The following is a 26,496-nucleotide window of genomic DNA, read 5'->3' as shown; positions in this document are numbered from 1 at the left end:
GAAATTCTAAAGGGAGTTCTTCTGGCAGGAAGAAATAACCCCAAATGGAAGGTCAGAGATGTAGGAAGAAATTAAGACCAACAAAAAGCTAAGAATTTAGGTAAATTTAAATAAATATTGACTATGAAAAATATGGTATTATGGGGTTTAAAATAGAGAATTAAAACAAATGAGAATAATGACATATAAATTGAGAACTGAGTAAATGTTATTCATGTATTCAGTGGTCTTTGCATCGTCTGGGAAGATGGTAACATTACACAATGATAGTTCAAAGGTCCATGTTAAAAGTCTCTAGGTTAACACTAAAAGTAAATGAAAAAGTACACAACTTCCAAGCTCATGGAAGGAGGAAAAAATGTTAATAAAAAGAATCCAACAATCCAAAATATAGTAAGAAAAGAGAGAAAAAACAAAAAGACAAAACAAATAACAAGGATTTAGTGAGATAAGTATAAAACCAATATACTTCATTAATTACAACAAATGTTAGGTATAAGAATGGGCTAAGTGCACTAGGTAAAAAATAAAGACTGACAAACTGGATATAAAAATCTCAATTACAGGCTCTTTAAGGACACAGAAAGAATAATAAATACAGGAAAAAAGCACGTAAATCAAAGCGTGTGGAACTGTATTAATTAAAATCAGATAAAGTACATGTTAAAGGCTAAAGGTATCACTAAAAATGAATAAAAATAAAATATAAAGTAAATATAATATAAACAAATAATATATCAGTAAGAGTCGATTCATCAGAAAGATGTAAGACTGTGTTCACCTAATAATGTAACACCAAAATACAGAAAGCAAAAGTTGGCAAAACTCAGGGAAAAATAGACAATCTGCAATCATGGTGGGAGATTTTAACACATCACTTAGTAAAAGAAAAAGCACACCAGAAAAAACTCAGAACATAAAAGACTTAATCAAAACGATCAGCAAACTTGACTAAACACAGTGAACAAGACACCAAGCACACCCAATCACATATGAAACATTTACAATAATCAACTATTTGCTGGGTTGTAAATTCTCAACCCATTGCAAAGGACAGAACCATGTATGTTTTCTGATCATAATAACTTAACAAGAAGATAATTAGAAAGTCCTTACTAATGTAAATTAAGAAATGTACCTCTAAATAAATCATAGGGCCCTAACCGGCCCTGCGGACTCAAGGGTCCCAGGTTTGATTCCAGTCAAGGGCATGTACCTTGGTTGCGGGCACATCCCCAGTAGGGGGCGTGCAAGAGGCAGCTGATCGATGTTTCTAACTCTCTATCCCTCTCCCCTCCTCTCTGTAAAAAAATCAATAAAATATACTTAAAAAAAATAAATCATAGGTAAAATTAACATATATTTAAATGTAAATTTAAAAAAATCAACATATCAGAACCTGTAGAATTTTGCTAAAGCCATGCTTAAAGAAAAATTTATAATTTTAAAAATATTTGAGGTGAAAGACTGAAAAACAAAGAGATAAATATCCAACTCAAAAAGGAAAAAACCCAGCAAATTAAACCTAAAGAAAGTTGATTTTAGTAATAAAGGATAGAAAGTAATTACAAAAAGACACTTTTTATCAGAGTGATTAGGAAATATACTATTATTTCTATTGAGTTTGTATTATATTTTAAGTTAAAGAGGCTTTTTGTAGGCTAGCTTTAATAACTTAACCCCATTTATAACATTATCACTCTGAAAAACTGTATTCTAAATCCCAGGCAACTATCTTACAAATGACCTTCTGAAAAACCACCTATTCATGAAATGGGATCCACATGAGGATTTAGGAACCATAGCAACGGAGAGAGCAAAACTGCTCTCCGTCCTCAGGAATGCTCATATAGCAGTCATTATGAGGAGACTAACTATTCCTTTAAATATAAACACCTCTAATAACCACTGGATTTATCAACAAGTGCTTACGAGCTATTCACCTTTTTCTCTCTCCTCATCACTGACCATAGCTTCCCAGTCATCCAATCCAGCTTCCTCAGTTTCTTCCTCCTCTTCTGTAAATAAAAGTTTTCATTAAAGACATAGAAAAAAGTGGAAAATTATGCTGACCTAAAAAGAAATGTTTTAATTATGCAAAAAAAAATACACACAATTTCATTATCTTTGGAACTAATTTTCAATATAGCTATCATGTTATAATTTATTATTACTAAATGATTCACAATTCCCTAGTATTTTGAATACAGGTTGGGGCAAAAGTAGTTTTACAGTTGTTTGTATGGAAAATGCAATAATTACTAAATAATGATCCTATATAATAAAAGCCTAAGATGCAAATTGTCCCCTTGACCTGGAGTTCAACCCAGAGTTTAACTGCTTGCTATGACAAGTGCTGACCACCAGCGGGCAGCACGGAACATGGCAGGTGTCAGCAACATGGCACTGGCAGTGGAGGTGCCACCAGCCCCAACGAGAGCAGGACCAGGGTGGAATGATGGAGCAGGTGAGTGGGCAGCGCCAGATCAAGGCAGGTGTGAGTGGGGCCCAATCGCCTCACCAATCACCCTGCAGATGGCAATCAGCAGCGGGGCTGCCCGGCTCCCAGATGCTGAGGGAGCCTGGCAGGGGTCCAATGATTCAGGCAGAGAGTTGGGGGCACAGGAGACCGGGGTCTCAGGTGCTGCCCAGGGCCCAGGGGTTAGCTGGGACCTGCCCTTCCACACCAGAAGCTCAGGCTTTGATCGCCGGCCAGGCCTAGGGACCACATCCATGCATGAATTTCATGCACCAGGCCTCTAGTACAAGAATAAACTCTGTTTCATGTACTCATAACTGTAAACCTACTCTTGCCCCAACCAGTACACTAGGGCACATGATCACACTCTATTCTTGAAGACAAATGAAATTTCACATATATCTTCTTTTTGATTTTTCAACTAAACTTTATACACATAAGAATTTATTTTTCTTTAGCCTCTATAGATACATACAAATACTACATAAATCACATAATTGGATGTACAAAGCTACATCTCTACTCATGTTGAAAATTAGAAGAGATGTTGTGCTTACAACGCAAAAATAGTCAGAAAGGTATTATTTTGAATATTAAGAACTTAATACTGCCTTTAACAACAATGACACTTTTACTGAAATCCAATTAGGCATAACTATTCTCAAAAGATGAGGGCACATGTAGTATTTGCTTCTCTGGAAAAATCATTTGCCAGCAAGTTTGGATAAGTCATCTTAAGGAGGAGGAAACAACAGTCAGGAACATGTGCCCAAAGAGGCCTCCTTCCAGTTTAGCAATTCTTTTTACTGCTACAGATATCACCTACAATCCTGGACTGCTATAAGCATGTCAAATGGAATTTCTCTAGTTTCATTACGCTAAGCTAAGATGTGCCCAAACAAATGATATTTTTTTGCACTGTGAACCAGGGGGGGATGTAGAGAGGGACTACCAGTAATATTTTTCCCCAGGGTAGGTCAGTCTTGACATCCTCAAGTGTTTCTACTCCCATTCCTGTCTTTGAACACTTGAGAGTCTCTTGATTTTACCAAACATACATTATGTTAGCCTGTGGCTTCCTATCAATATCTAGTTTCATGAATTAGAATAATATTTATCTTAAAAAAAAAAAAGAAGAAGAAAAGAAAGTCAGAGACTTTCTCCAACCTAAAAACACAAACACTGAATAAACTGAATTGATTTACTAAATAAGAGGCTGACCTCTAAGAATGTTTTAAAAATAGTAACTTTTATGACTCTTAAAAAGTCCTAATTAAAAATGCTTCCAATTTTTCTTCAGAAAGATTAAATAACTTCAGGTCTTCTTGGTACCACCTAAGATTTCTGACCCATCAATAGAAAGAAAGTAAAAAACCTCTATCCTCTCTACAAAAATTTTATTCTACAAATAAAAAATTGATTCAAGGCTCACTTCCACACTTTTGCAATGTGGAAATAAAAAGAAATGATTTAGAAAAGACTATAAAAAAAGGCCACCCTGCCAGATATTTGGTTTCTCCAAACTAATAACTAGGACAGTTAGGACACATCAATGCTACTTAATAAGAATTTATTAGTCAATGCTACTGGCCTGGTTCAACAGGAGGTGGTGACTCTTCTTTTTCTGGTACACCTTGTTCCACAACTTCTACAGCAGCACTTAATTCTATTGGCTCAGACACTGAGTGAAGGGCAGAAACCAAATTAATATTTTTCAGTATATAATTTTTGTGAGGATACTCTATTAAAGTATTGAATAAAAATCATTAGTATATACTTAATTCTTTATCAAGTTCAAAAAATGTTTAAGTATGTCATATATTTTACAGAAAATAGTTTTTCTTTCTGCTCAAAGAATAGAATGTAAAAATACAGAAGATTGAGAAAAAAAGAAAATGATAGTTGTACTTTTCAGTTAAGAAGAGTTATTCACGGGGCAGGTCAGGATTGCAGCATAGGTAAACGCGGTACTCAACCTCCTCCCATAACCACATCAGAATTACAACTAAACTACAGAACAGCCTTCAGAACTGCCTAAAAGCTGGCCAAATGGAAGTCCTACCACTAGAGAATTAAAGAAGCCACATTGAGCAGAGGTGTGGAACAGGCTGGTCTAACACCCACTGGTGGCATTTGAGCTGTGTAGGTCCCCCATGAGGAGCCAGGGGTCCCAGCCCACATCAGACCCCTCAGCCCAGGGTTCCAGTGCTGAGAAGAGGTCTCCGTAACTTCAGGCTGAAAAAACCAGCAGGGATTGTGGCTGAGTGAACAAAGAATGATAGAGTCTCAGCCAGTTCCTCTTAAAAGGGCCAGCGCACTCATTCAGACCCACTTCCTCTGAGCTCCAGCTCTGGGGCAGCAGCTTGAAAGGATCCAGGGACATAGGGGGAAGACCTAAATTATCTGAAATCAGGGCAAGAACTGGGGGGGCAGATTTCTCTCAAACAAAAGTGCTGGCAGAGATCACTATTCCTTTGATGACCCCTTCCCCCCAACAGAGTCAACAATCAGGCACCATATCTGAGTCTCCATCAGTCTGGCTCACACTGTTTGCCCACCATGGTGATTCCCTGAGATCTGGCCCTACCCAATTTGCAGGCCCACTCAAGCTATTTCCAGTGGCTTTTCTATATGAAATGGCCAGTCGTGGCTCAGGCTTCAGACTTTCCTAAAATCTCTCAAGCAAGCAGCAGCTGGCCTTAGCATACCCTATACCTCTTGGTAAATAGCCCAGGCCTGGCACTAGCAGCAGCCTGCCTTGATTCACAGCTTGGCCTCTCCTGGGCACCTCCAAGCCCAAAACAGGTAACAGCAATCTACAGATCATTCTGTAGCTCACGACTGGGGGTAGTGGGGGTGTGTGGAGGTTGGCCAAGCGGGGAACAGGCAATAGCTGACTTTGAACCTCCCAGGAGGTCCCAGAGCCAGTGCACTCAGTGGTCAGATTAAGACCAAACCAGATTACAACCCTACCACATCCATGAGCGACACATTCAAGGGATGCATTTGGTGAGCACCAAAGCCACAATGAAACAAGTCCTGCTCCACAGGGGGTGTCTCCTGCACACTAGCTCTTCAACTGTAGTCACAGCTGGTCCTCACAGCTGATTAGCCTAGAGGTAAATCCCTTCCAGTGATGCCAACAGCAATAAAGGCTTAACTACAACAGAACAGTGCAAAGAGCCCACACAGGGATGCACCTAGAGTGCTGAGCTCAGGTGACTGGGGAGGCTGAGCCACTGGGCAATATAGGACACCTACCTACACACAAGGAGACTCTACCAATTCCAGGAGACAAAGCAGCTCTACCTAATACGTAGAAACAAATACAGGGAAGCAGCCAAAATGTGGAGACAAAGAAACATGTTGCAAACAAAAGAAGAGAATATCTACAGAAAAAGAACTAAATGAAATGGAAGCAAGCTAACTACCAGATACAGAATTCAAAACAATAGTTATAAGGATGCTCAAGGAACCCAGTGAGAACTTCAAGGAACTTAGTGAGAACATTGGCAACATAAAAAAGGACCATTCAGAAATGAAGAATACACTAGCTGAAATGAAGAATAATTTACAGGGAGTCAACAATAGAGTAGAGGATGTTGAGAATCAAGTCAGCAATTTGGAATATGAGGAAGCAAAAAAAAAAAACAAAAAAAAAAAACCCCAATCAGAAGAGCAGAAAGAAAAAATAATCCAATATGAAAATAGTGTAAAGAGCCTCTGGGACAACTTCAAGCATACCAACATTCACATCGTGGGGGTACCCGAAGGAGAAGAGAGGGAGCAAAAAATTGAAAACTTATTAAAAAAAAAAAATGACAGAAAACTTCCCTAGCCCTAACTGGTTTGGCTCAGTGGATAGAGCGTTAGCCTGTGGACTCAAGGGTCCCAGGTTTGATCCAGGTCAAGGACATGTACCTTAATTGGGGGCACATCCCCAGTGGGGAGTGTGCAGGAGGCAGCTAGCTGATCGACGTTTCTCTCTCATCAATGTTTCTAACTCTCTATCCCTCTCCCTTCCTCTCTGTAAAAAATCAATAAAATTTATTTAAAAACAAAACAAAAACAAAAACTTCCCTTATCTGGTGAAATAGACACACAAATCCAGGAAGCACAGAGTTCCAAATATGATGAACCCAGAGAGACCCACACCAAGGTACATCATAATTAAAATGCCAAAGGTTAAAGACCAAGAGAGAATCTTAAAAGAAGCAAGAGAAAAGCAGTTAGTTACCTATGAGGGAGCACCCACAGGACTGTCAGCTGATTTTTTTTAAAAAATATATTCTATTGATTTTTTACAGAGGAAGGGAGAGGGATAAAGAGTTAGAAACATCGATGAGAGAGAAACATAGATCAGCTGCCTCCTGCACACTCCCCACTGTGGGGGTTGTGTCCACAACCAAGTACATGCCCTTGACCGGAATCGAACCTGGGACCCTTCAGTCTGCAGGCCGATGCTCTATCCACCGAGCCAAACCGGTTAGGGCTGTCAGCTGATTTCTCAAGAAACTTTGCAGTCCAGAAGGGAGTAGCAAGAAATAGTCAAAGTGACAATAGCAAGGATCTACAGACAAGATTACTCTACCCAGCAAAGCTATCATTTAGAATTGAAGGTCAGATAAAGAGCTTCACAGACAAGAAAAAAACTAAAGGAGTTCATCATCACCAAACCAGCATTACATGAAATGCTAAAGGGTCTTCTTAAAGAAGAAAAAGAAAAAAAAAGATAAAAAATATGAATAAAATGGCAATAAATACATATCTATCAACAATTTAATGTAAAAATCAAAATAAACAATCAAGAAATCTAATGAGCCCTGACCAGTTTGGCTCAGTGGATAGAGCGTCAGCCTGGGGACTGAAGGGTCCCCGGTTCGATTCCGGTCAAGGGCATGTACCTTGGTTGCAGGCACATCCCCAGTTGGGGGTGTGCAGGAGGCAGCTGATCGATGTTTCTCTCTCATCGATGTTTCTAACTCTCTATCCTTCTCCCTTCCTCTCTGTAAAAAAGTCAATAAAATATATTTAAAAAAAACAAAAAAAAGAAATCTAATGAACAAAATATACTGATGAATAAAATAGAATCAAAGGCATAGAAACATGGAACAGACTAAGAATCTCAGAGGGAAGGGGGGGGGAAGAGATTAAGCAAAGAACTTATATGCATGTATGCATTACCTATGGACATAGACAAGAGGGTGGTGAAGGCCTGGGATGGGGCAGGAACCAGTGGAGAGCGACAAAGGGGAGAAAGAAGGTGGGGACATCTGTAATACTCTCTCAACAATAAAGATTAAAAAATTAAATTAAATTAAAAAATAGTTATTTATAGGGTAGGATCCAGATTTTTAAAACACAACTACTTTTTCATCACCCTATTATTTCAACCAGTTGAGAATAATAAAAATCAGAAATGTGTGAAAAAAATCAGTTTTAATATGCCATTCTGACTTGTTGATTTCTTTTTTAAAGCCATTCTGTTTTAAAGTTGGGAAAAAGCAAAAAAAATGTTTCTAAATCAGATTATTTTGTATACAAACCTTCTTTATTTTCTAGCTGCTGTGGAGTTTTTTTCTTCTTTTTATCTTCATAAATTGGCCTTTTCTTTGGCAAAGAGTCTTTTGATGGCACTTCAACACCTGAGGGATAATGGAAAATTTCAGGTTTATACTAACCTGTATGTCACCTTAGGAGATAGTACTTAAACACATAACATTCTATTCACCTCAAAGATACATACCTTAAAATATAAAAAATAACATTCATGGAAAAACCTTTTTTATATAAGGCATTCTAAATTTTACCAATACAATAAAATTCCATTATGTCGGTGTACGATTCTAAGACTTTTGACAAATGCCTAAAATTATGCAACCACCATCGCAATGATGATGCAAAAAAATTCCATCACTCTGTGGATATTATGTAGTCAAACTCTGCTCACATCCTTAGCCCCTGGCAGCACTGACCTGTTCTACATCCTCAAAGATTTGCATTTTCCAAATGTCACAGAAATGAACCTTACAGTCTGGCTGCTGTCATCTTAAGGGATGAGTCATCCTCTTTGTTATATGTACCAGTATTTCATTTCTTTTTACTGCTGGGTAGCATTCCATTGTATTGATGGAACACAGTTCCTTTCTTTATTCAGTAGACAACTGAAGGACATTTGAGTTATTTCTAGTTTTTGACATTTATAAATAAAGCTGATATGAGTATTCGTATGGAGAGGTTTTTGTGTGAACATTTCTCTGGGGTAAAGATTTTGGAGTGGAAATTATGGCACATTAGGTAAATATGTATTTAATTTTCTAAGCAACTGACCACTGTTTTCCAAAGTGTCTTTACAAGTTTGCATTCCCAGCAGTAATGTATGAAAGTATCAACTGTTCAATATCCTCACAAGCATTTGGTTAAAACATATGTTTTGATTCTTTTTAATTTATGTATTCTAAAAAATGTGTAGTGATATCTCATTGTAGTCTTAATTTGAGACCATGTTCACATAACTTTTATTATAGTTAATATTGTTATATTTTTCATTTTAGTTCTTGTTAATCTCTTACTGTGTCTAATTTATAAATTAAACTTTATCAGAGGTATGTATATGTAGGAGAAAACATAAGTATGTTTTGTTACTCCATGGTTTTAGGCATCCACTGAGGATCTTGGAATGTATCCTCCACATTTGAAGGGAGACTACAGTAGATATAGGACTATCCAGGTTATGTACTTCTTTATGAGTTTTGATAGTTTATATCTAGTAAGGAATGGCCCTATTTTATCTGAGCTTTTGAATTTATGAGTATAGAATTGCTCGTTCTATTCCCTTATCATCATTTCAATACTTATAGGATCTGTAATGATGATGCCTCTCCCGACCCTTTCACTCCTGATATCAATAATTTGTCTTAGCTTTTTCTTAGTCAGTCTAGAAGTTTATCAATTTTATTCATTTTTTTTTTCAAGAACTGGTTTTTGGCTCCATTCTTTTTTTTTCAGAAACTAGAACTTCATTATAAGTACTTATTATAAATGGATTTTGTATACTCTTTGAAACTTTTAAAGCCATATGTAACCTAAGATTATTTTAATGTTTTTCATTATTCAATCTATAAAGTACAAAGAACTTATATATATATATCTCAGAGGGAAAAAATGTAAATTGAAAAAACTAATAAATGTAAAAATACCCCACCCCAAACTAAAACAAACCCAATTAAGAAATAGATTCTACAAAGCCTATTAATCCTCCAATTTAAAATAAATGAATTCCCAAGGGAAAAATATTTCCATAATCATAGCAGTTTGATGAATAAAAGCAAAGCTGCTCTCATTAAGGAAAATTACATTATATGTAAGAAAAATGTAATGATGTTTCTAGAAAATGAAGAAAAGTAATTTCCATGTTGGATTTATCAAGCATACTAAATAAGGATTTGAAGGAGAGAGAGAGAGAGAGAGAGAGAGAATGAGAGAAACATCAATTTGTTGTTTCACTTATTTGTGCATTCATTGGTTGCTTCTTGTATGTGCCCTGACCAGGGATTGAACCTGAAAGCTTGGCTTATTGGGACCACACTCCAACCAACTGAGCTATCCGGCCAAGGCCTAAATACTTTTTGTTCACTTGGCCTTTGTTTGAAGTGACAGTACCTATTTCCATGAGAAAAGTGCTATGAACATGAACATCATAAAACCAAGCTCCCCAATGATTTTTCAGTTTAACCTCAGGAGAACCAACTCAAGAGCTTCAAAGTCCAAGGACAGACTGGTCCCAAAGCATTTCCTCTCCTGTCCTTTTCTGTGCCTTGTTCCTTTTTCTCTTTTCTACGCTTACAATCCTTTCTTAGAGGCTACATCTTGTCTTTTTCTCTCCCTTTGATTCTTAAGCTTTTCTGTGCTGATCCTGTTTCTACCTCTGTGTTGCTTCTCTGGAAGCTCTTGTGTTTGTCTAAATCTGTTTCCTCACAACCTTTTTTCCTCTTATGTTTGGGCTGCTGCTCCTCCGATTTTTCTCTGCCTCCTTCTGGGTGCCATTTTCTCTTCTCCTGTATCTGTTCATGGCCGGCTTTATGGGCACTGGTACTGGTTTCTGAGAGGTGCCTGTAAACTCTAGATTCTACACTGTGTGAGCTATAATTATACTCTAGATGACTAAGGTTCAGGGGTGCTGGTTTTCCTGAGAAATAGTCCCTGGTGAATTGACAGTATCTCATGCTGTCATGAGCTGGTAGTATGAGGTAACTGGTTTTCCACTGTTTGTGAAACACTGCATGACCTTGGGTGGGTCTGGATGGTTTCAGTTGGGAGTCTTTGATCAAACCTTCTGTACCTGGGTCTGAAATCAACCTCTTCTTTGTCCCTACAGGTTTCCAAATAGTCCTCTCTCATCTGTCTGAAACAAGTCTTTGGTTTTAAGCCTCTGGCTTTCTGCACTTTGATATAACCTTCAAGTTCATCTTGAAAAGAGTCAGATGTCTTCTCTGAATGCTTCTTTAGGTTGACAACAAGGGATTTTCCTTATCAGACTGAGAACTTGGTGGAGAAATCTGATCATATTCACCCATTAATTGCCTTCAGTTTTCTAGCATAAACTTTCCCCAAAGAGTGAGACTGTGCAACAACTGGGGAGCTTCTTGTGAGGCAGGGGCAGGCGTCTATGACTACTGTCCCCCTCTCTGCCAACGACACTGGCCTGGAGATAAGCTGAGGTGGAGGTGGCGGAGAGGCAGGGACAACCGCTGCTGCCACCACTGCCTCCGCTGCCGAGCAGGCGGGGTAGAATGAGGAGGCCTAATTGATTCTATTTTTTTTCTACTACATTACTTTGCTCTTCTTATTTTTGGTTGGTAGGATGGGAAACGTAAGACTATTCTCCTTTTACTAAAAGAAGCATTTTAATGCTATAAATTTCCCTCTACGCACATTTTCAAAATTTTGTTGTGCTTTATCTTTTTTTAAAGTTACTATCTAATTCTTATGGACTTCTTGAACTCATGGATTAATAAGAAGCAGGTTGTTTAATTTTCAAATATTTCTGGATTTTTCTCAATATATTTCTATTATTCTTTTCTAGTGTAATTGTTGTGTGAGTGCGTGCGTGCGTGTTTGGTTAATCCTTACCTGAGATATTTTTCCTACTGATTTTTAGAGAGGGAAAGGGAGGAAGCCAGAAAGTGGGGGGAGGGCAGAGAGAGACATCAATATGAGAGACACACATCGACTGCTGACACCTGCACTCACCCCAACCAGGGCATGAATCAAACCTGCAACCCAGGTTATGTTCCCTTGGATCAGGATTCAAACCCATGAACCTTCAGTGTGTAGACCAATGCTCTAACCACTGTGCTCACCAGCCAGACAGTTCAATTATGTTTTATTTTTTATTCTGTTTGCTTTAATTCTTTCAAATGTCTTAAAGCTTGTTTTATGGCTCTGGATCCTGATTTTTTTTTTTTTCTTAATCAACTATAAAATGCATTTGGAGACAAATGGGGAAAAATTTTAAATGGACAGAAAATCAGATGCTATCAAGGAATTAACTTTGTTAGAAGATGTACTCTATTCATGTTAAAAAGTAAAATGTCCTTACTTGTTAGAGATACATACTAAAGTAAAATAATATGGTATCTGAAATTTACTTTAAAATACTACAAGGGAAAAAAGTGGGTGGAGGACAAAACAAAAATGATATATATTGATAATTGTTTAAACTGAGTGATGGGTAATGGGGACTCATTTAACTACATTCTCTATTTTCATTTATTTTGGGGAACAAAAAAATGTTTTTATACATACACTATCATTTACACATAAAATTTTAACATAGTATGTAAGTCATCTCCCTACATAAGGAAATTATATCACCTAACATTATTAGACTTTTTCACAGCATTTTCATAGGAATTGTTCTAGTACAATTCAATTTTCATTTTGACCATTATAAAGATACAACTACTTGAGAGAAACATCTAGACTCTTCCCATTAATTAAAAATACTACTTACCCTGAGCTTGTAGAAGTTTAAGGGTAGCTTCAGCTCTGGCTCTGGCTTCTCTCTGAGATTTTGTTAAAAGTTTCCCTTCTTTTTTCAAGCGTTCTTTTCTTTCTTTTTCTTTTTGCTTTTTCCTTTCTCTTTTTTCTTGTTCTAATCTTTCCTATAAAAGAATATATATCAGACAAAAATTGTACTAGCTTAATCAATTATAAAATTTAAATGTAAAAAACCCAAGCTTCAAACAGAGCTTTTGCGATACATGCAAAGTATTATGTTAGGAGATTCCAAATGAAAATATTTTAAATGTTATACATAATTTTTTTTGTTAATCCTCACCCAAGAATATTTTTTCCACTGATTTTTTAGAGAGTGGAAGGGATGGGGACAGACAGAGAGAGAGAAACATCAATGTGAGAGAGAAACATAGATTGGTGGCCTCCTGCATGTTCCCAACCAAGGCCAGGGAACGAGCCTGCCAGCATGCGTCCTTGACCAGGAATCGAGCCAGTGATCCTTCAGTGTTTGGGCCGACACTCTACCACTGAGCCACACCAGCCAGGGCGCACATAATGATTATTCATGAGAATAGACTATGTCTTGGCAATGATACATAAGCAACACCTGTCTGTACCTCAGGAAATAAGGGTAGAATTTTCTGTACCTCTTGATCTTATTATTTAAATCCAGACAGACAACAGATTAGAGGTTAGAGATATTTCATAGAGAAGAGATCTTAAGTTAAACACAATGTCAATGTCAGCAACTTTATGAAAACGTACCTCTTCTTTCCGCTTGGCTTCCAACTCCTCAAGCCGTTTGATGCGTTCTTCCTCTTCTCGCTTCTGTCTCTCTTCTTCTTCTTTCAGCTTAGCCAGAGCTTCCTGCATAGCTTTAACTGTGGCTTTGCTAGGTCCTTTTTTCTTCTCCTTCTCTTTGTCTTCCTTTTCTACTTTCTTTTTCTTCTTATCTTTTTTCTTTTTGTCTGCTTCATTGTCATCTATCAAAAAAGAATAGATAAGCTGTTGTTTTTTTAAAGTTTCCTAAGGCAATGATGAGCAAACCCCAGAATTCTAGGACCGTAATGGGCTGAAGCTGATGCTAGCAGCAGGCTAGAGCCCATAGGCATCAAGGCATCCAGAAGAGCACAGGAGAACCTGAGCGCCTAGATCAGCTTAGAATCCCCAAGCTAGCTTCCTTAGGAGCCTGCAAGGCTGGTGTTGCTCTAAGCTGTCCTGAGAGATGCCAGAAGACAGCAGGATCTTGTCAGCAGGGACAAGATATAATGTATCTAATGTAGCTCTTAATCCACAGTGTCTGAATTCCTGCCTTAATTCTTAGCTAGTGTTGCTTCTATAAAATGGGAATAATATGAATGATGCCAATCTTAAGATATTAGAAGGGTAAAACACAAAAATATAGGTAATTATATTCTAAGAACTCTATAGTATTATGCTTAGAAAGCTAAAGATTATAAAGCTACTTTCATGGTATTTCTCTTCAAATATGTCCAGATAATATTTCAAGTGGTTAAAAAAGTTATGTCAATTTTCCCCTTAAAAGTTTTACCAGTCTAAAGAAAAGCTATGTGAATCATTTGATCTGTTTTTATTCTGATTAAGAATGGGAAATTTGCCAAAACCGGTTTGGCTCAGTGGATAGAGCGTCGGCCTGCGGACTGAAAGGTTCCGGGTTCGATTCCGGTCAAGGGCATGTACTTGGGTTGCGGGCACATCCCCGGTAGGAGATGTGCAAGAGGCAGCTGATCGATGTTTCTCTCTTATCGATGTTTCTAACTCTCTATCTCTCTCCCTTCCTCTCTGTAAAAAAATCAATAAAATATATTTAAAAAAAAAAAAAAAAGAGTGGGAAATTTAACTATAAAGCTATTTTTTGTAATTAGTTATGGTACTAAAAAGTGTCTATTGCTTAAAAGATGTTAACTAATTTCAGCATGTTTCACTTTTCTATTTCACAGGCTGAATTGGGTTTTTAAAAACAGCTAAGAGCCCTGGCCTGGGTAGCTCAGTTGGTTGAGCATCGTCCCATGCACCAAAAGGTGACCAGTTCAATTCCCGGTTTGGGTTGTGGGCTCTATCCTCAGTAAGGGGCATGCAGGAGGTAGCCAATCAATGTTTCTCCCTCTCTCAGTTTAATGTTTCCTCTCTCTTTCTCTCTCTTTAAAGTTAATAAAAACTTTGATAAAGAAATATAAAAACAGGAAAGAATTCAGTTATCACCTGACACCAAGTTATCGTCAGAGAAGAATAAATTTTCATTAGGCAACTTCTACTCTTTATCAACAAAAAATTGGTTACCACAGTGAAATTCTATAAAAATCCTAGTCTGTGTACAAACCACTTGAAAGACATTTTGTATTACATATAAATCTTTAACAATAAACATCAATTCAAAAAGTACACAGATGTAGTTTTTTAAAGATTTTCTTACAATTAAGCATCTTTATAACCAAGGACAAATAAGAAAATGACTTGGGGCATAATAACCAAACCTTAGATTAAATATGAACTCAAGCCTTTTGCCCTTTCTGCAATAATTTACCAACCTTCAGCGGCTATGGGCACCTCTCCCTTCTCATCAGAGGCAGGGGCTGTTCCAGTATCAAGAGTCACCTTGGATTTTACACTTTCCTCTTCAGATTTCTTTTGAGGTTCTTTTTGTTTACTCTGATCCTTTTTACCAGTTTCTAACTCTTCTTTTTCTTTCAGCTTCCGCAGTTTTGCCTTTTCTTCATCTCGCTTTTTTCTCTCGCGCTCTTTCTTTTCTGCCTTCTTTTGGGCCACTGTCTTAATTTTGAAGGAGTCTTCATCTTCATTCCCACTCTCTACAGTAGGACCTGGCTTATTTTTTTGATTTTTTTTCTGTCCTTTTCTAGACTGCAAAAATTCATCTGAATCATCACCACTTTCCCCGGAAGAATTTACTCTGGAACGCTCTTTAATTCTCTTACTGTTATCCTCATCCTCTTCTGACCCATCCCACTTCTTATTTGATTTTTGAGTTTTCCCTTTAGCTTTTTTAGAAAGTTTTTTTAAATCATCATCATCATCATCATCACTCCCAGAGTACATTTCCACTTTTGGTTTTGCTGTCTTTTTTGATTTTGAATCCTTATCTTCCAATTCATCACTATCATTCTCATCAAAATTTTGTTTTTTGCCTTTCTGTCCTTTCTTTTTTTTATCTTGTTTTGAGAAGGATTCTTCTTCATTATTTTCTGTTGGCTAGAAAATTTCCATTGTTAGAAATATTAACAGCGTTATATTTTGTTTTAAAATAAATAATTGAAACTCCTCAGTCACATACTTCATTAAAAACACATCAAAAAATTCTCAAAATATTTTCAAAAGTTTTTTTTTATAAGGATATAAACCTCAACTAAGTAACAAAAGCTAGCCTAGGTGTCAGGCACATCTCACACTGACAGTGAATGTCAGAATCCAGGTGCTCTAAAGCCAGTACTAATCACAATCCACATTTACTAGCTTCTTCAAATGGCACACAAAGTTTAAGGGGGGGTATTGAAATAAGAAGAAATACCTATCACTTTCCCACTGTTCTGAGGCCTCTCCAAATTCAAATGATGAAAAAGAAACAATATTTAAGAAATTGAAGGTGGAGATAGGAAATGTTCTATCTCCAAATATATCAATTTTATAAACAGGCAACATATCCCAAAATACCTTTAGATTCCAAGAAAAGCATCTTTCTATCTGTAAAAGGTTTTAAAAGACATTATTTCTTTCCTAAAACTTGCTTTTCCCCTGTTGGCATCAGAATTTATAGAAAATTTTATCCGTTTGCAAAAGCAGCTCCCTAAAAACAGGCACTAGGAAGCAAGGCTGGCTAACAACCATTCACCTTTGTTGCCGCGGTTTCTCTGTCAGCTTTGATGCCTTGAGCCTCCCAAGACAATTCTTCCAGTTCTTTCAGGATATCATCTTCACTAGAAAAGATGAAAATATATTTAAGGCAAGGAATCAGCTTAATAAGTGAATCTTGTACCAAAGCCAGTAAAAAGGAAATATATTTGAAATATACTTACTCAAAGTCTTGCCTTTTTTTTTCTTTTTTCTTCTTCCCCTTGGACTTTTGAGGCTCCTGCTCCTTAGCAGCACCAGCTCCTTCTATTTCTGCAGCCAAGGCATCAAGATCAATGTCATCCTTGGCACTTAAATGAAAACAAAGAAGATCTAAATGTTACTCGAGAACAAAATAATCTAGCACATTCACCTACAGAGGAACGTTTTAGAAAAATGTTTTTATTGATTTTAGAGAAAGAAGGGAGAGAGAGAGAGATACATCGATGACAGAGAAAGATTCATCAGCTGCCTCCTGCCGGCGGCCACAGAGGGGGGCCCAGGCCACCTAGCTGGCAGCACTGAGGTGGGTGGGCGGGGCCTCCCTCTGCGGGGTGATCGATTTGGGGCCCTGTGATCGCCCAACAGAGGGAGGCCCAGGTCACTAGCCAGCGATGCTGTGGCGGTGTGTGAGCAGGCCAGCAATCACTCTGCAGAGGGAGGCCTAGGTCAGCCAAGCTATCGCACCCCACGCCAGTCACCCGCAGAGGGAGGCGACCAGTGGCGGGGGCAGGGGGGAAGGGGCAGCACCACACAGATGGCAAGCAGTGGCAGTGGTGGCCCTACAGGGCTAGGCCCTGATCGCCAGCCAGGCCTAGGGACCTTACCCAAGGAGTCCCAGATTACGAGAGCACACAGGCCAGGCTGAACCCACACCATCACCACCACCACCACCACCACCACCACCCCCCCGCCGCCCCTGTGCATGAATTTTGAGCACTGGGCCTCTAGTAAATAAGACAAAAAACACATGGTTATCGTAATAAATGAAAAAATAGTGTTTAACCAAAATCCAACACCCTTTCCTGGTAAAAGGAGTCAACCAACTAGGAATAGAAAGCAAACTTTCCTCAACCTAAAAAAGGGTCTCTAGGGAAAGCACAGCTAACATTATACTTAATGGGGGAAAACAAAGTTTCCCCTAAGATCAGAAACAAGACAAAAATGTCCACTCTCCCCATTTCTATTCAACATTGTACTGCAAGATTTAGCCAGAACTTCAGGCAAAGCAAAGAAAAAGCATTTAGAGTAGAAAAGGACGAAACCATTTGAACTTGCCTAAGACCTGACCATAAAATCCTAAGGATAAAAAGATTATTACAGCTAATAAGTGAATTCATTAAGATTTCAGTATAGATCACTGTACAAAAATCAACTGTATTTAAACTATGCACTAGCAATGAACAATCTGAAAATGAAATTAAGAAAAGAATTCCATTTACAATAGCATAAAAAAGAAATGCTCAGGAATAGTTTTTGAAAAGAGTTGCAAATCTACTCTGAAAACTACAAAATGTTATTGAAAAACACCTAAGACCTAAATAAGTGGAAAGACATCCCATGTTTACAGATCAGAAGGCAAAATATTGGCAATACTCCCAAAATTGATCTATAGCAGCAATTTTCAAACAATGTGCTGCAAGAATTTTTGAAACATGCAATATCTGACTATTTAGTCAGGGCACTGACCTCTTTTCCCTAAGATTGTCAAATGAAAAAATGGTAACAGCCAACACAATAGCTGTCCATTGTAAATGAATCAAAATTACATCTTTTTTTTGTCAGATCAGCAAAAAACATATTTTTGGAGTGCTATAGAATTTTAATAATTAGTTTATGTAGGCCATGAGATGAAAAAAAAGTTCAAAATCGCTGATCTACAGGTGAAATGTGATCCTAATCCAAATTCTACCTACTCCCACCTCCCCTTTTTTGCAGAAATTTAGAAGCTGATCCTAATATCTCTATGGAAATGCAAGAAATCCAGACTAGCCAACACAGTCTCAAAAAGAACAAGGTTAGAGAACTCACACTCCCAATTTCAAAACTTAATACAAAGCTATAGTAATCAAGACAGAGAAGTGCTGCTTTAAGGATAGACATACAGATCAATGGGACAGAATTGAGAATCTATAAATAAACACCTACACACATGGTGAACTGATTTCAACAAAGAATTAAAGTCTTTTTAACAAATGGTGTCAGGACAACTGGATATCTACATGCAAAGAATAAAGTTGGACCCCCCATGTTACATGATATACAAAAGTTAACTTAAAATGGCTCAAAGTTTAACACTATAAAACTACTAGAAGAAAACCTAGTAAATCTTCACGACCTTGGATCTAGTGATGGTTTCTTAGATCTGACACCAAAAACATAAAAAACCAAAGAAAACATAGATGAATCAGACTTCATCAAAACTAGAACCTTTTTGCTACAAAGGATATCACCAAGAAAGTGGAACAATGGGAGAAAAGAAAGGCAACTCACAGAATGATAGAAAATATTTGCAAATCATACCTGGATAAAGGGTTGGTATGTAGAATATATAAAAAATTCTTATTCCTAAATAATTTTAAAATGGGCAAAGGCTTTGAATAGACAGTTCTCCAAACAAGATATGCAAATATCCAATAAGCACAACATTTAACATTTTAAACCATCATGGAATGACAAACCAAAATCATAGTATGATACCACTTCACACTCATGGGAATGGCTACTACACAGTAATCGAAAAGTCAGTTGATAAGTGTTAATGAGGATGTAGAGAAATTATAACTCTAATACATTGTTGGTTGAAATGTAACATGGTATTTCTTAGATCTTTATTCCTTTTCCTTCCTCCCACACTTTCAAAATAGTTACAGCATGGTTTTGGTTCTACATTAAGTGTTTCATTATGTAAATGTTGTAGTTACTGCTGGGGCAAATAGTACACTGTGATTATTTCAGTACTGTTTAATACAGGTTTCAAAATACCTTTTGCACTAAACGTTCTCGACAATACATATTTGTTACAAGGCATAAAATAGAAAGAAAGGAAGGTAAAAAAGCAGTCATTTGTGTGTCACTAATTAAAACATTTGAATGCTGCTGTATCTTTTTCTCCATGCTCTCCCCCTTTACTATTCACATATTAGGACAAACTAATAATCTAATCACAACATAGTCCTCATCCTTTATACAGCTACTCCTAATAAGAGTACAATAAATTGGTGACACACAAGACAACCAACCATCCTGGAAAAGTTTTCCTATTTATCAGAAAAAAAGAAAGAAAAAGTATTACATTAACAGCAATGAAAACTGTAAGATACCTAGAAATAAGCAAAGAAAGAAATATTCTAAAGACTCAAGTGAAGAAAATTATAAAATATATATAAAGCCCTAATATGCAAATAGACCAAATGGTGGAACACCGAACTGGTCACTATGACGTGTGATGACTACCAGGGGGCGTGTGCAGAACATGGTGGACGTCAGACGCAGCGGGATGGTAGAGCAGGTGAGCGGGGGCGCCAGACCAAGGTGGGGCACCAATCGCTTTCATTGGGGGGAGCCTCTGGTGGTTACTGAAAATTCTTTGCTCCCACGCACCACGGTCCTGCCTGGCACTCGCACCCACTGCCAGCACCTGGTGCCAGCCCCGATCGCCCCTCAGGGCTTCTCCACCTCCCCCTGCTTCTGAGGGGCGATTGGGGCAGCAGCCGCCACTCACATCCAGTGATGGCGCCGAACAATCAGGGCCAGCACCAGCAGACAGGAGACCAAGAGCTGTGGTGGGAGGAGCCGGGCCAGGGCATGGAGGATCAGCCGAGACCCACTCCTGTGCCCACTGTAGCCTCGTGGCCCACAGTTCCTTTCAAGGTGCACGAATTCGTGCACTGGGCCCCTGGTAATAAAATATTACTTCAACCACGTCCAGCATGGCCAGTGGTGAACCTGAGGAGGGGCAGTGAAGGATTAAAGAAAACAGACAAGAGAATACAGTTGGGGCCAGGTGGATCACTGCGTCTGGATGAGGAAACAGTGACACAACCTGTAAGCCCAAGCTTTACTTTATAGTCAGATCACACAAAGCAAAACAAGGGCAAGATGTTTACGATGTTCTGGCGAGTTTCAAATCTGCTTCTTTCCTGTTGTTGCCATTCTCTGCTCTATCAAACTTTGATTAAGCAGCACTTGCTGCACCTCCTGCAGCCCACATCCCTTAGCTACCTAGGACTGCAGGGTCAGACTATAAGGTCAAGCTTACAACCATAGCCTTTTGGCTATAATTGTGCTGGGAGGGCTTTGCCCTCCAAGTTGGGACTTGTATGTGGCTTTGCCACAAGTCAGTCTGAGGCTTGATCCTGTCTGAACGCTGTAGCTGCTCTCCACAATTACTGACATTACAATTACATTAACCAAATACAGAAGCATGTCATATTATTATTTGTTGATCACTGTATATGGCACTTTAATAGACACTCAATACATTTCTTGAATGGGATGATTCAATAACATAAAGGTGTCAAATGTACCAAATAATCAACTCCCAATTAAAATCAACCATCACAGCCCTAACCGGTTTGGCTCAGTGGATAGAGCGTCAGCCTGCGGACTGAAGGGTCCCTGGTTCGATTCCAGCCAAGGGCATGTACCTTGGTTGCGGGCATATCCTCAGTAGGGAGTGTGCAGGAGGCAGCTGAATTGATGTTTCTCTCTCATCAATGTTTCTAACTCTCTATTCCTCTCCCTTTCTCTCTGTAAAAAAAACCAATAAAATATATTTTAAAAAAATAAAAGTAACTACATGAGCCCTGGCCAGGCTCAGTTGGTTGGTTGGAGCGTAGTCCTATACACCAAAAAGTTTCAGGTTCAATTCCCCAGCCAGGGCACATACCTAGATTGCAGGTTCGATCAGTGGTCAGGACATGTACAGCAGGCAACCAATTGATTTTCCTCTTTCACATCGATGTTTCTCCCTCTCCCCTCCCCCTTTGCTCTTTCTCTAAAAATCAATAAAAACATATCCTCAGGTGAGGACTAAAAATAAAAGGGGTTGCATCAGCTCCAGATCTCAATAGAGATCACAATACAGAATAAGACAACAAGAAAAGTTCATCTGCCTTCTTATTCATTTATGGAAAACTAGAAATTCTTTCCCTCCTGCAACACACCAATTTCCTAAAATATCAGTGTCGGAACAAGCTAAGAGAACTCTCAGATTAAGCATCTTTTTTTTCTGATCTAAAGTATGCAGATAGATACCCCAGAATTCTACTGACTCATGAAACTCTAGTTCCTGAATGACATCTCCACCTCCACAATAAATGACTGTGTGATAGGTAAAACAGTATCTTCCTTCCCTCTATATTCTCTTTGGGGAGGTGTGTGTGTGTGTTTGGGGAGGGGGGGAAGATATATGGTATTAATCCCACTAGTTATAATGAGATACCATATTCCTTATAACTTGAAAAATATAACTGCCAGATTTGGGGGATCCAACAAAAGGAGGGATACCAGAATGAAGAATTGAATGTTAATTGTGAAAAAGCAGATAATCCAGGTCCTTTTCTCTGCACACATTAGTAAGAAACATTCACCATACTGTGTAAATGAAAACAGTAGGACGTGTCTTGAGAATGCAAGTTTCCATAAGATAAGGTCCCATTATGTAAACTGATGACTGGGAAGGTCATAGGAAGAAATGAAAATATTAGCCTTATATTCTGTATAAACTGTAGATGTTAAATACTATCCCTTGTCTCATCAAGAGTTTTCCCAAATGAAAAAAAGTCAGGATCACTTGCTGAATACCCTATATCAACGCCTCATTCTCAGAATTACACAAGCTGGAACAAAATTCTAAAACTTAGTCTTTAAAAAAAGTTTAGTCATTGGTATAACAAATTAGATACTCAAATGAAATAAAACCTAATTTTAAATGAACACTGAGTGGCTAAAAAGTTAAAACAGGGATTAAATATAACACTGTAAGAATTGAAACAGTCAAGTAATTTATGCTCTTTCCAAGAACTGAAAAGTAGCTCAGTGCCTTATCTTGATAACTAATAAACAGCTGCTCATTTCTCACCCAATTCTACTTGGCCAGAAACATGCTCTACTTAGGAGAGCTTGGTTAGGGAAGAGGTGGGATGAATGTAAAATCTTTAAAAGTGGAGATCTTTATACAAGAAAGTAAAACCAGGTAATATCTAAATATACTAACCATCAACTAAGCAAATCATAATCTTTTTGCTGGAGGATCTTGACTTTAATTTGAAAAAAAAGAAAGAAAGAAAGGAAAAGAAAACGCAATAGCATATGCAATGCAAAATAAAACTAGGTATGCCTGTACCTTTTAAATATACAAAAGGTCAAAGTAAACTAACCAAGTAGTGAAACTTCCCTCTCCCACTCCAAAATATCTAATGTGGAACACCAAGTAAAAAGGCCCGGCAATTCTGGTCAAGGGGGACCCTCTGCAAAACCCTAGGAATTTTTACCTACAATTTGAACAGCATCAAGCAAAGAAATCCATGGAGGAAAAATAAGGTGAGAAAACCTTTTCAATTACATTGCCACCACTTTCATTTCAAGGTGAGCCAAAAAATAAAGACTACAGATTAGTCTGAGCTGGGATAAAAACAAAACAAAACAAAAATACTTGCCCTAACCAGTTTGGCTCAGTGGACAGAGCATCAGCCTGTGGACTGAAGGGTCCCAGGTTTGATTCCGGTCAAGAGCATGTACCTTGGTTGCAGGCACATCCCCAGTGGGGGGTGTGCAGGAGGCAGCTGATCGATGTTTCTCTCTCACTGATGTTTCTAACTCTCTATTCCTCTCTGTAAAAAATCAATAAAATATATTAAAAAAAAAATACTCCCCAAACAACAGGAGCATTCCTTCTACACTTCCAAACCAATCTTTTAACAGGCTCCAGTGTTTGCAATTGAAACTTCACATAATCCGTGAAAATCTTTATGAATCAATGAGACACAATTTCCTCCAAAAATACAGACAATAAAATTCTCCCCTCTGAATATTTTTTCTATTGTGAGTCTGGAAGATAAAAACTGTAAGTAAAATAACAACATATACATGTACTTTTAAACCTAAATAACAGACTTCCGTAATCGTGAACCAAACCAATTGTTAAAAAAAATCTTTTTAATTAAGAGAATCAGTGAAATTAGAAAGTTGGCTGCACACTTGACAATATTTAAGAAAACACTGTAAATACTCCTTAGGCTTGACGGCGGCAGTGCAGTTGTGTTTTGTTCTGTTTCTACAGGTTTCTCCCCTCAAGTATTATCTTTCAAATACACCTGAAGAATTTACTCATGAACGGATTCTAAGGTTTGCTCTAAAATATCCAACAAGGGCCCTAGCCGGGTTTGGCTCAAAGAATAGAGCGTGGATCTGCGGACTGAAAGGTCCCAGGTTGGACTGGGGTTAAGGGCACATGCCCGGATTGCGGTCTGGATCCCCTGTGGGGGGCGTGCAGGAGGCAGCCATCGAGGATTCTCTTATCACTGATGTTTCTCACTCTCCCTCTCCCTCAAATCAAAATATATTTTAATTATTTATATTTACATACATACACACACACACATATATATGTGTGTGTGTGTGTATATATATATACATATGTGTGTGTATATATATATATACATATATATATATATATGTGTATATATATATATATATATATATACATACACATATCTCCAAAAAGGCAGGCCTGGCAGTCTGGCTCAGTGGTTGAGAGTTCACCGATGAACCAGGTCGCAATTTGCTTCCAGGTCAGGGCACATGACCTGGTTGCGGGGATCGATCCCCAGCATGGGGTGTGCAGGAGGCAGCCAACGGATGATTCTCTCGATGTTTCTACCTCTCTCTCCCTTCCTCTCTGAAATAAGAATATATTTTAAAAAATAAAATATCCAACAGGTGGATGAAACAGGATTGACGATGTGATAACAATGGGTGAAGCTGGGTAATTGGTACTCGAAGCTTTTTAAACTTACCTATTTTGTGTACACAGTTCAAAGAAAAAAGTATCCCACGCATCAGAACATCCTGTCAAAGGCAGGGAAATTTTGTCCCACGAAATCACCCAGAATTCTACCTTTTTTTTGGTACTTATCCTGTTTGATTAATAATTAGGTCCTATTTTTCAAACCAATTAACTTCCTCCAGTGGACCTGTAAGTGAAAAACAAGCCTCACCCTGGTTATCTTTTAATTCCACTCATCAACTAGATGAGTACTAGGTGAGGAAACGATCTAGAATTCCTACTACTTATAGTTAGTGATCTTATTTTAACTTCAACACCACACGTCCGTTTTGAGTCAGAAAGATGAACTATCACGGGTTGTTTTTGTTTTAAGTTACCTCACTCCCCTCCCGCCTCCCCCCGTATTTGAACTAAGTTTGGTGAGTGGTATACAAAGGCGGAAAGTAACAGATGCTGTTCCCTCCCAGGCAGCAAACTCTTCCGACGACAAAAGACTCAACCGAATGTGACACAGAAAAGTGACCGAAATCTCGGGGTGCTCCCTCCCTCCCCCCAAAGCCTTTTAAGTGGTGAGAAAGGAGCGACCCTGGTTGGTCGGTTTCCTCTCCGCCTCCTTTCTTGGGGGAGGTGCTAGAGAGCAAAGAAACCATCGAAAGACTGGCCGGAAGAAGGAAAGCGAAAAGCATGGAGTCCGGACCACCAGCCATGAAATAATCGAGAACTGTACCCACCAAATTAGATGAACTCAAGGGGGAGGTGAGTGCAAAGCGCCCCCAACGCACCTGAGGCTCCCAAGTGGGAACACCGGCTACGGGCACAGCTGCTTCGAGCTCCCTTCGCCCCCCAGTGCTCGCAGGTACAAAGGCGCACAGAACTCCTCCTGAGCCTCGCCTCGAGCGGCGCCCCCAAAACGCCGACCACCCGGACCACGCCGGGAGCCCCGAAACCACTGCCCCGCTTCTCAGGCCAGAGGCCCCTCCTTTCCTGGCCGGGCGAGGGGCAGAAGTGGGACTGAGTCTGGCTCGGAGAGCCCGCCAGCCGCCGAGGCCCTCCGCGCCTGCCCGGAACCGGGGTCTCGGGCCCGCGGCGCCCACTCAGGGCCCGGGCCCGGTGCCCTGCGAGGCCGGCCTCGAGCCTCAACCCTGGTCCACCCCGACCCGGCGGGACCCGCACGACCCCCTGAGCCGCGCCGGCCGCTGCCGAGCGGACCCAGACACTGACTTACCTGTCTTCGCTCTTGTTTTTCTGCTTCTTCCCCATCGCCTGACAGCGGCGCTCGCGGCCCCAAGCCCGCTCTTCGCTCTCTCACAGACCCACTGTCCCCCGGCCGACTTCGGGCTCCGCTCAGCTCCGTCCGCCCCGCGCTGCCGCCTCTCGCACCCGGCTCCGCACGGACCCGCGCACTGGGACAGGGCACATATGGTGAGGGCTCGCAGTGCGCAAGCGCATCTTCCCGCCGCCTCGGCGTGCGGACGCAGGGCGTGGCTCAACGAGAGCTGCCCTTCGGGTAGAGCGTCTCCACTGCGCCCGCCCGCCAGGCCGGAGCGGAGCGCCCCCTTCCCGCAAGCGTCCGCCGCGCATCGACGCCCGCGCGATTTCCAGGTTCTAGAACCCAAAGGCTGACAATGAGGCTGAAAATTCCCCAAGTCGGCCCCTCCCTTCGAGGGACGCATACTTGGAGAACTGGAGCCTGGTCAGAAGCCGAACTTAATTGAGCTGGGCTTCCGTTCCACCTTTCAACCTTTACACCTTTACACCTTTGTAGTCTCAGCTGTTGGAAAATCAGTAAAGAACCACAATGAAGCAAAGATAAGCGCTCTGGTTGTTCCCAAGGGAAATAAATCCAGGACAAAATTGAGCTTCTCAGTGACTCCATGAATTAGGAAGTACGTACAATCACTATAAAAATAAAGGACACACCCATTAAGTTCCCCAAATAGGTCGTTTACTAAAACAAGTTCTAAAAATTTGTGTTAGGGAAGTCACGAGGGAATCTAGGAAGGTGGTGAAAATGTGCTATAACTGGATCTGGTCGGTGACATTACGAGTGTTAACTACATACAAGCTAATCATGCTGTATGTTACAATTCAACTTTTTTAATGTTCCATAGACAGGATGGAA

The 26,496-nt window shown here is 39.5% G+C and overlaps 1 protein-coding gene and 1 pseudogene across 3 annotated transcripts in view; both read right to left on the bottom strand.

Moving 5' to 3' along the window:
- The window catches only part of EIF5B (eukaryotic translation initiation factor 5B), a 60,169-nt gene extending 34,334 nt beyond the window's left edge, over window positions 1-25,835 (bottom strand). For 2 of the 3 annotated variants that reach the window (XR_004966643.1, XM_036302304.1), the window contains exons 1-9: window positions 25,600-25,835; window positions 16,549-16,674; window positions 16,365-16,449; window positions 15,049-15,727; window positions 13,265-13,482; window positions 12,495-12,645; window positions 8,026-8,124; window positions 4,071-4,160; window positions 1,944-2,018 (exon numbers count right to left, since the gene is read on the bottom strand). Coding sequence is in view for 2 of the 3 variants with exons in the window: in XM_036302304.1 (XP_036158197.1) it covers window positions 1,944-2,018; window positions 4,071-4,160; window positions 8,026-8,124; window positions 12,495-12,645; window positions 13,265-13,482; window positions 15,049-15,727; window positions 16,365-16,449; window positions 16,549-16,674; window positions 25,600-25,634 (1,558 nt within the window). In the remaining variant the exon portion in view is untranslated. The remainder of the gene's footprint in view (window positions 1-1,943; window positions 2,019-4,070; window positions 4,161-8,025; window positions 8,125-12,494; window positions 12,646-13,264; window positions 13,483-15,048; window positions 15,728-16,364; window positions 16,450-16,548; window positions 16,675-25,599) is intronic. The other variant, XM_036302303.1, reaches the window with a different exon arrangement.
- LOC118652479 lies at window positions 9,036-12,362 on the bottom strand (annotated as a pseudogene).
- Window positions 25,836-26,496: the final 661 nt, after the last annotated feature.

Source organism: Myotis myotis, unplaced genomic scaffold (assembly GCF_014108235.1).
Source record: "Myotis myotis isolate mMyoMyo1 unplaced genomic scaffold, mMyoMyo1.p scaffold_m19_p_30, whole genome shotgun sequence".
Lineage (NCBI taxonomy): Eukaryota > Metazoa > Chordata > Mammalia > Chiroptera > Vespertilionidae > Myotis > Myotis myotis.
The sequence above is the reverse complement of the archived record's forward strand: the minus strand, read 5'-3'. Positions and strand labels throughout refer to the sequence as shown.